The 10,565-nt window shown below is 42.2% G+C and overlaps 1 protein-coding gene across 1 annotated transcript in view; it reads left to right on the plus strand.

The window, feature by feature from the left end:
* The window catches only part of COG3 (component of oligomeric golgi complex 3), an 85,742-nt gene that overhangs the window by 64,713 nt on the left and 10,464 nt on the right, over positions 1 to 10,565 (plus strand). The window contains exons 18-19 of the mRNA XM_006757185.2: positions 3,074 to 3,214; positions 4,617 to 4,692. Coding sequence (XP_006757248.1) covers positions 3,074 to 3,214; positions 4,617 to 4,692 — 217 coding nt within the window. The remainder of the gene's footprint in view (positions 1 to 3,073; positions 3,215 to 4,616; positions 4,693 to 10,565) is intronic.

Genomic DNA, 10,565 nt, shown 5'->3' on the forward strand with positions numbered 1-10,565 from the left:
CAAGGACATCACCTTGTTTCTTTTTATAGAAGCTTTTTGTTTCGAATTTTTAGATAAAAACTGCTTATAGCAGACCTCTGGTTACCTGTGTTACATTGAGAGTATCTGCATGTGGTCTGGGACTCTCACTTTTCCTAGATTAGCACCTGCATGGCAGTCCTGCTTATCAGGGCTTCCTGTTAAGTGGGTGAACTATTTTCCTCTTTGTTTTACATGCTATTTCTCCCTTCCCTTTGCACGGATAATTGAAAATTGATTTTGTATCATTGCATTGTGTTTTTTTGTTGTTGTTGTTAATCCTCACTGGAGGATATTTTTTCCATTGATTTTTAGAAAGTGGAAGGGAAGTGGGAGAGAGAGAGAGAGGAAGAGAGAAAGATCGGTGTGAAGGAGACACATTGATTGGTTGCCTCCCTCGTGAGTCCTGACTGGGGTTGAGGGTTGGGGATCATATCTGCAACCCAGGGACGTGCCCTTGATCAGGAATCGAACCAAAGACCCTACAGTGTACAGGCAGATGCTCTAACCATTTAGCAACATTGGTCAGGGCTCATTGCATTGTTAATCACCAGATATATGAGTTTATAATCATCTGTTTTTCTCTGTCTCCTAGCTAAAATCCATTAACTATCTAATGCCAGCCACTGAAAAATTTAGATCATGACTGTTTTGACTTTCCTGTTACAATCTAATCATCAAAAAAAAATTTAAGTGTTTTTACTAAGGACTTTCCTCATAAAGATGTTTAAAAAGTCTTGAAATTAACTTTACTTTATTGAGCCTTTACTGCTTGTCCAGACTTGTATTAGAAAACGTCATAAAAAGAATAGAAGTATCGCAGACTTTTCTCTCAACTTTACTTAACTAAGTCTTAACTGGGAGACAAGATGTGTCCTTGAAATGACCAGGAGATAACTAAGCAAATTGTTCATTAGTGACTTGTTGCAGGCATCAACACTAATACCTGAGCCTGAGGTAAAAACAGAATAGATTAGTTTTAAAAAACAATAATTACCAAAAAAAAACAAATATAGAAATGTTAAACCAGTCAAACTACTCTTTATTTATTGTTGGGGCATGTTACTGTTTAGTGGCTTTTAGTCTACTCATATCAAGTATTTGGGGGCGCGGGGCGGCGGGTGGGGGAGGGAGAGAGAGAGAGAGAGAGAGAGAGAGAGAGAGAGAGAGAGAGAGAGAGAGAGATCGTTCTCTACCTTGTAAATTTAAAAAGAGATGGTGGAAATGTTTTCCTCCTAGGTTCCAACTTTTAAAATATGGTACAGATATTGATACTTTGTAATTTATTCATAAGTCATCATAGTTTTTACTAATGTAAAACCAGCTTGTAGATTATAGTTTGTACAAGATGAGGCGAAAGTAGGTTTATAGTTGTTTGTATGGAAAATAATACAATAATTAACAAATAATAATACAAAAATAACCTGTTTTGTGTATAAACCTACTTTCGCCCCACCCTGTATTTTTGGGAGAAGATTCCACATTAATACTGGTGGGAAATACTGTAGATGAATATTTTGTAATAACATCAGCAGAGTGAAACTTCCCATAGAAACAAGTTGATTATGATGAAATCTAGGATTAAAGGGTTTTTCTAGAAAAATACAGTTTCCTTGAAATCAAGAGAATGAAAATTGACTGATGTGATTCTCCAAGCTGACATTAGTGTAAGTTTGTTAAATCTGGTAGTATTATACAGTTGTGCATTTTAAAAGACTCTGGACATGATGAACACTTTTTAAAAATTAGAGGCTTATGTAGAAATATGTATTCCAAGTCTGAATTATATAATGGTTCTCCATGAACATACTACGTGTCTATAGTGGGGACCTAAATATAGCTAAGCTGGTCATGCATCTTTTTTTAAAAAAAAATATATTTTTATTGATTTCAGAGAGGAAGGAAGAGGGAGAGAGAGAGATAGAAACATCCACGATGAGAGAGAATCATGGATAGGCTGCCTCCTGCAAGTCCCCCACTAGGGATCAAGCCCACAACCCAGGCATGTGCCCTTGACCGGAATCGAACCTGGGACCTTTCAGTTCGCAGACCGACTCTCTATCCACTGAGCCAAACCGGGTAGGGCAGTCATGCATCTTTTTAGAAAAATTTTTTTATTGATTTTAAGAGAGGAAGGAAGAGGGGGAGAAAGAAACATTGATATGAAAGTGAAACATCGACCAACTGCCTCCTGCACGCCCCCTACTGGGGATCAAGTCCTAAACCCTGGCATGTGCCCTGACCAGACACACAATCGAGCCAGACCAGTAAGGGCTCATGCATTTCTCTCTCTCTCTCTTTTTTTTTTTCATGCATCTCTTTCATACTCTCCTCACTGTGGGATTTGTGAAGGAAAGACCCTTCTCTAATCGTCATTGAGAAGACAATTCCATCCCCTCTTCTCATTCTATGGTGCCTCATTTTTCCTTTTCCAACTCTGGCCCTTCACTGCTCCTCATTGAGTTTCCAGTCAACGTATTTAGTAGAAGACTGAGCATCCCTTGTATGTTATCTTACTCCAAATTTAGGTCTTCCCTGCCCTGTTGGCATAGAGTGAGTCAGAGGTAAAGATATATACCATATACATATGTGCATATGGTATATATCCCAAACATGCATACACACACACACACACACACAGAAGCATGAAATGTAAGCACTAGAGTTCACAGATATATGTGATCATTTAAGACATGGCATCTTAGAATTTGTGGAGCAAATTTTCCCTTTTTCCTAGTGAGTATTGTATTGAAAAACTTTAAAATGATTTTTAATTTTTTATAATAAATATATTTTTATTGATTTCAGAGAGGAAGGGAGAGGGAGAGAGAGATAGAAATATCAGTGATTAAAGAGAATCATTGATTGGCTTCTTCCTGTACACCCACGTTGGGGATTGAGCCCACAGCCCAGGCATGTGCACTGACTGGGAATTGAACTGTGCCCTCCTGGTTCGTAGGTCGATGCTCAACCACTCCAGCCACGCTGGCCGGGCTAAAATGATTTTTTAAAAGCAAATCTGTAAGTGAAGTTTTTTGTGCCTCTTTTATTATAGTTGGCATTTTATAAGGCAACCAGTGCTTGCACCTTGATAAATGATTGTAAGAAAAACAGCATCCATAGGTACAGAAAGGAAACAGTATTTGATCTTTCATTTGGATGTATGCCTTTAGGTGTCAGTACTTACCATTTGGATGTAAGTCTCATCAACAAAATGTCCTCAGCTTGTTTTAAGCTTGGACTGATTTTATAAATATACTAGAGGCCTGGTGCATGAATTCATGCATTAGTGGGGTCCCTCGGCCTGGCCCGCGGGATCAGGTTGAAACTGGCTCTCCAATATTCCCCAAGGTGTCCTGGATTGTGAGAGGGCGCAGGCCAGGCCAAGGGACCCCACCGGTGCATGATTAGGACTGGGGAGAGATTTGAGAGGTTGGCCAGCTGAGGAGGGATTGCGGGAGGGCTCCAGGGTGTGTCTGGCCTATCTTGCTCTGTCTTGATTAGCTGGACCCCAGCAGCAAGCTAACCTACCCGTTGGAGTGTCTGCCCTCTGATGGTCAGTGTATGTCATAGTGACTGGTCAACCGGGTGACTGTCTGCCCCCTGGTGGTCAGTGCACATCATAGCTAGTGGTTGAGTGGCCTTAGCATATCATTAGCATATTACGCTTTGATTGGTTGAACTGATGACTGGACGACCGGACACTTAGCATATTAGGCTTTTATTACATAGGATATGGGCTTGCATAGTAAAATAAAATGTGTGAGTGTGTAGAGAACATTCTTAGGTTGTTAGAAGACTTATTTTTTTAACTCTTATTTGTTAAAAAATATTTTTATTGATTTCAGAGAGGAAGGGAGACGGGGAGAGGGATACAAACATCAATGATGAGAGAGAATCATTGATTGACTGCCTCCTGCACTTGCCTCCACTGGGGATGAAGCCTGCCACCTAAGCATGTGCCCTGACCTGGAATCAAACTATGGCCTCCTGGTTCATAGGTCAACACTCAACCATGAGTAACACCGACCAGACTCATTATGTTTTAACTAGAGGCCTGGTGCACGAATTCATGCACGGGTGGAGTTCCTAGGCCTGACCAGTGATCAGGGCTGAATGGGGCCATCTTGCCCTGTCTGGGTCTGGGGTGCGGGTGAACCAGATTCAGGGCTGTCAGGGCCCCAGCAGCACACTGTCCAACGGCTGATTCTGTGAGGAATCGGGCTCCCCGCTCCCTCCTGTCTGAGTCCAGGTTGTGGGTAAACCAGATTTGGGGCTATCAGGGCCCTAGCAGCAAGCTAGCCAATGGCTGATTCCATGAGGAATCAGGCTTCCTCCTTCCTCCTGTCTGCATCCAGGGTGTAGGTGAACCAGATTTGAGGCTGTCAGGGCCCCAGCAGCAAGGTCTGGGTCAGTGTGGGTCATAGCTACTGGCTGGTTGTCTGGTCATTCCGGTCGTTCGGTCATAATGGTCTCTTAGGCTTTTATATATATAGACTATATATAGGTAGGTTTAAAAAGTGGTAAATATCTTTTGAGAGAAGTACTAGTTTAATTTGTCATCAATGAAATGAAACTTTTTTTGTCTCTTTTACTAGGTTTCAGCATTAAAAACAATGGCCAGTCAGGGAGGACCCAAGTACACTCTCTCACAGCAGCCATGGGCACAACCAGGTATTCACATTTTGCTATCTGGGATTTCTTTTTTTTTAGGATATTGATTAATTTCCATTTATATAGTCCTTGCTCTGACAGCTTGGAGTAGGTTTCCTACTCTTACTGTGGTTTAGCCCAATACAAGATGCAGTTTTGAGCTGATAGGTCTTTTTCTATTGGCCACTATTACCTGCATTTCAAGGAAGGAAGAATGTTACACACACACACACACACACACAGTTAAAAATAAAATGTGGCTTACATGGAGACACTGAGGCTGCTGGTTTCTGTACAACCATTTTTCATTGTGTTATACAGCTTTGATGAAAATACTATAGATGATAGTATGAAATTATAGCGTGAATGCTACTATTTTCAAGTATTATAAAGGAATATGGTACATTATTTTGTTCATCATTTTATACAAGCTACACCCTCTGTTCAGAGTTTTAGAGTGTTTGAGAAAAATAATAAAAATTGTAGTGTCAGTTGGGAGTGGGCAGATATGCTTGAAATGTTCCCAATCTTACTCTTTCTTAAATGTACATATTTTAGAAGATTATTTTTGCTGTTGTTTTTTATCTTTAGCATTAGACATTACTCATTTAAAATCATGACTAACTTTGTGCATTATTTTAGGTACATTTTGTGATATTTTAAGTTGCCGTTAAATCAGAATAAATAATTTTGTTAGATGGTATATTTGGCCGGCCTTTTCCTGGCCCTTACCGTGATAGTGATTCTCTGAAACTAAAAAGGGCAAAATGGTGAAAAAAGCAGTGTTTTAATTTGGGATAATCTGTGTCCAAGTTGGTAGGGAAGCTTTTTGCTCATTGTGAGGGAGATCCAAAGAATTCTGGTTTAGCATCTACAAAGAATTGACTGTCGATAAGCATATAATCTAGAATTAGGTTTTTAGTATTATTGGTTTTCCACATAAATGAATGCTATGCCTGTCAGGTCTTTCTTTTGGGAAAAAGAATTGAGGCCATTCTAAAATTTTCAGTTATTATTATTTAAGTAGAGGCCTGGTGCATGGATTTGTCACCAGTGTGGTCCCTCAGCCTGGCCTGTGCCCTCTCGCAATACAGGACCCCTTGGGGGATGTTGGACTGGTGGTTTTGGCCTGATCTAGGGCCTGGCCTGTGGGGATCGGGCTGAAACTGGCAGTCCGACACCCTTCGAGAGATGTAGTAATGCACGAAGCAGCAGGCGGCCAGGGAGGAGCCTGAGTCCAGGCCAGGCCCCACACCGCTCTCGCTCATCCTGGCCCCGCTGCACTTGCCACGAATGCCACTCGGTAGTGCTGCTGCGGAGGCGGGAGAGGCTTGCGCTGCCACAGCTGTGCTTGCCAGCCCTGAGCCCGGCATCTGGCGTGCGTTGGTCAGCTGAGCGACGCCCCCACTGTGGGAGTGCGCTGACTACCAGGGAGCAGCTCTTGCATTGAGCGTCTGCTCCCTGGTGGTCAGTGTGTGTCATAGCGACCGCTTGACCAGTCTTTTGGTCTTTTGGTTGCTTAGGCTTTTATATATATAGATGCCTCATGTTAATTAACTAATTTATATAGAGAGAGTCAGGGTCTGTAACGTCCAAAATGACTGAAGGGACAACTGAACGCCAGGCTGTGTGCGCAGCAGGCTCAGGTGGGCGGGCACTGGCGAGTGGGCTGAACTGCTGACCTCTCGGGGAGAGAGAGAGAGAGAGAGAGGTGGGGCTAATCAGCAGCTGCCGCGGCTGCTGGCAAGGCCCGGAGAGAGCAGGGTCTGATCCCCAGCCTCTGTGGCAGCTGTTGATCAGCCCTTGCCTCTCTCTCTCTGGGCCTCACCAGTAGCCATTCCTCCCCTCCCCCCTCCTTCAGAGGTCAGCAGTTCAGCCCGCTCGTCAGCAGCCTGGGGCGGCTGCTGATCAGGCCCAGAGATAGGTCTGGAGATGCTGACTGTCATAGAAACTGACCAATCAGAACCAAATCTGGGTGAACTGCGAGGAGCCAATGGCTGCCTAGGAGGCGGAGCTATTGACTGACTGGCATAGAAATCGACCAATCAGAACCTAATCTGAGTGAACTGCGATGGCAGAACCTAAGGTGGGAGCTGAGGAGGAGTTTTAAGGGCAACAGCTGTTTGGTGTAAGGTGTAAGAAAGCAGTTCAATTTTTTAATGACCAGTTTGGCAGTATAGTGCATATGGCTGGCTATCAGTCCAGATATAGGAATTATGTATTTTTGTCTGCCAAAAGCATCTCCTCCTGCAGAAAAAGGCTCCCCCCCTAATTTAAGCAATGCTATCCTATATAATCTATCTATACTAATAAAAGGGTAATATGCTAATTAGACTGGGTTGACTGGCCATTGTGAGAGGGATGTCCGACTGCCGGCAGCCAGACATCCCCCAAGGGGTCCCTGATTGGAGAGGGTGCAGGTTGGGTTGAAGGACCCCCCCCCCCGCACAAATTTCATGCACTGGGCCACTAGTTAAAATATGTTTTTATTAATTTCAGGAAGGAAGAGGGAGAGAGAGATAGAAATAATGAAGAGAGAGAGTCATTGATCAGTTGCCTCCTGCATGCCCCCACACTGGGGATCTAGCCCATAACCCTGGGGCATGTGTCCCATTTGGGAATCGAACCATGACCTCCTGGTTCATAGGTCTATGCTCAACCACTGAGCTATGCCCGTTGCGCTGCCTCATGTTAATTTAAAGTTGAATTAGAACTAAGAAGTTGAAAGAGTAGCTCTGTATCTCTTAGGAAGATTTGTAAATGCAGAGAATTATCAATTGCACTGAAAGGAAGACAGGGTATTATTTAAAAAATTTGCCATATGAACTTTGTTGATGTCAACATAAGTTTGCATTGATTTGCTTTATTGCAAGTGAACTTTGTGACATGCTTTAGGCCTTCCATTCATTGTATGAGCTTGGGGTCTTTGCCACCTTACTGAAGGACAGAGAGTGTACTCAAGGGTACATACAGTACATTCTGTCAGAAGACACAAAGCCAGATTGTCTTACTGACAATACTGGAAATTCTAACCATGGTTGACCTGGTGGCGACCGCCTGTTTGACCCCTCACAGTCGGGAGCAGACTCATTAGTGCATTATTCAGCATGATTCTAGAAAGAATTCTAATCATCTTTGGATTAATTGGGCCTTGGTCTCAAGGTTCAGTCACTTACAGAGCTTATCTCGAAATAGGAGCTGATTTTATTTTGAGTGTTTAAGTCAATGAAACTCTTGGGTGTAATCTTTCTTCAGACATATAGAAACCTACAAATAGGCCCAGGCATATTTATATTTAGTGCAGCCACGCCCAGGGGCTTGGTGCATAGTGTCCTTTGGAAAGGTCCTTTCCTCAAGTGGGATCTGTATAGAACCCCCAGTGTTGGTGTGTTGTGCTCTTAAGCATCACTAGAGTTGTCACTAGTAAAGATGAAAAGGAGCTGACAGAAAAACATTAAAATAGGGCTTGCTGCTTTGTTATTTAACCCATTTTGTTTTTTTCTAAGTGAGGAGATCTTGGCAAATAAAATGATAGGACTTGAGTTTACCTGCTTGTATCTTCTGTCTAGCCCAGTGATGGCGAACCTCTGACACGTGAACTCATTTTTTTGGTTGATTTTTCTTTGTTAAATGGCATTTAAATATATAAAATAAATATCAAAAATATAAATCTTTGTTTTACTGTGGTTGCAAATGTCAAAAAATTTCTATATGTGACACAGCACCAGAGTTAAGTTAGGGTTTTTCAAAATGCTGACACTCTGAGCTCAAAAGGTTTGCCATCACTGGTCTAGCCACTGGGGCTGGCTGTGGAGTTGCTTTTTCTTGCTCTGTAATACAGAAGCCCAGACTTAAATGTCAAAGACAGGTTTTGTAGCTTTTGAGATGGGAGCATCAAAAACAATTGAGGGAGTTGTCTTAGGCCTCTAGAAACCTAGCATTACTGGTTCATGCAGATTTGATCAGGTTACAGGGTTCATTTCATGATAAACTCACAGGAGATCCAATTATAATTTAGGATGTCATTTTGTTAATTTACTCTGGGAAATACATCTTTTTAGTAATTGGAGGATACAGTAGTCCCCTTTATCCACTGATGATACAGTCCAAGACCCCCCAGTAGATACCTGAAACCAAGGATAGTACAGAATCCTGTAAATTCTATGCTTTTTCCTACACATACATGCACTATATGGCTTCTTTTTGGCATATCCATATTGGCAGCATCACTGCAGGTAGAATAAGGGTTACTTGAACACAAGCATTGCCATACTGCAAAAGGCAGTCTGATAACGGAGACAGCTACTAATTGACTAACAAGCAAATACAGCGTAGAGAAAGGGTGTCTCAAAATCATGCAATAAGTAATTTTGATAGAAAACACAGGTTTATAATTAAAAATTATAAATTTTTTATTGATTCATAAAGTATACAGTGTAGGGTTATGTTTGGAATAGCATATCGGGTAAATGGCCCCCACGGCTTTGCTGGCACATATATACTCTTTTGTTGAAATTTTCCATGACCGTTTTTGCATAAATGTGGCTGAATGTCGTTGATACAGTGCTCAATTTACTCCTTCAAGGCATGGGTGGTTGTGGGCTTGTTGGCATAAATCTTAGACTTCAAAAACCCCAAAGAAAAATGCAGTTAATGGTGCTCACTATCGCGACATTATAATCCAGTTTTTATGTATGCTATTTCATACATAACCCTATACTGTATACTTTATGAATCAATAAAAAATTTACAATTTTTAATTATAAACCTGTGTTTTCTATCAAAATTACTTCTTGCGTGAATTTTGGGACACCCTTTACATTGGACAAAGAGATGATTCATGTCCTGGCTAGGATGGCGAGAGTTCATCACCCTACTCAAAATGATGTGCAATTTAAGACTTATGAATTATTTATTTCTGGAGTTTTTCACTTAATATTTTTGGACCATGGTGGACTGAGAGTAACTGAAATGTGGAAAGTAAAACCTCAGATAAGGGAGGATTACTGTACTTTATTTACTAGGCTCCAAACACACCTTTTGGTGATCAAGGGCTCTGAAACTATCTTAATGAACCTTGAAGTGTGTTAGTAATGACAGAACCAGAGCCTGAGGAATTAATGGTCTTAAAAGAGCTTTCATGTATTTTATGAAAAATAACCACTTTCTGGATTATTTGTTCTCCTTGAGAGGATTGGCACTTTCCTATCCTGCTCTACCACAACCGTGTCCTCAATTTAAAAAAAAGTTTTTTAGCATGATATAAAATTTGAATTGTGAGAAAGTATAAAATGAAAAATAATTCTGTTCTCCACCTCCAAACTAATCCTCTCACAGGTAACCATGAGTAATGATTTCCTCCAATTATTATTATTTTTATTATTATTTAAATATATTTATTGATTTCAGAGAGGAAGGGAGAGGGAGAGATAGAAACATCTACAGTAATAAAAGAGAAAAATGGTAATTGGCATAAGACTGCTACCCTTTTCATGGGCTAATCAGGGTGATATGCAAATTAACCGCCAACTAAGATGGCGGTTAACCGCCAACAAAGATGGCGGTTAAGGTGAAAGGGGAAGGATGGAAGACAATGATCAGAAACCCAGGCGCAGGCAAGAGCCCGGGAGCAGGGCACAGGTCGGCCCTGGAGGCTGTCCTGCCACCAGTGGGTAATCGGAGAAGCCTGGGGGTGGGGCAGGGACGCAGACACAGACAGCGACCGTGACCGCAGAAGCCGGGTGCAGGGGCGATCACAGAAGCCAGGTGCGTGGGCAGGGAAGCAGCCTCCACCAGCCTCCCCGGCCGCTGCTTCCCTGCCCTGCACCCGGCTTCTGCGATCCGTGACCACAGAAGCTGGGTGCAGGGGCAGGGAAGGAGCTGGCACCCACCTC

The sequence above is a fragment of the Myotis davidii genome, unplaced genomic scaffold (genome assembly GCF_000327345.1).
Source record: "Myotis davidii unplaced genomic scaffold, ASM32734v1 scaffold533, whole genome shotgun sequence".
In the NCBI taxonomy this organism is placed as follows: Eukaryota; Metazoa; Chordata; class Mammalia; order Chiroptera; family Vespertilionidae; genus Myotis; species Myotis davidii.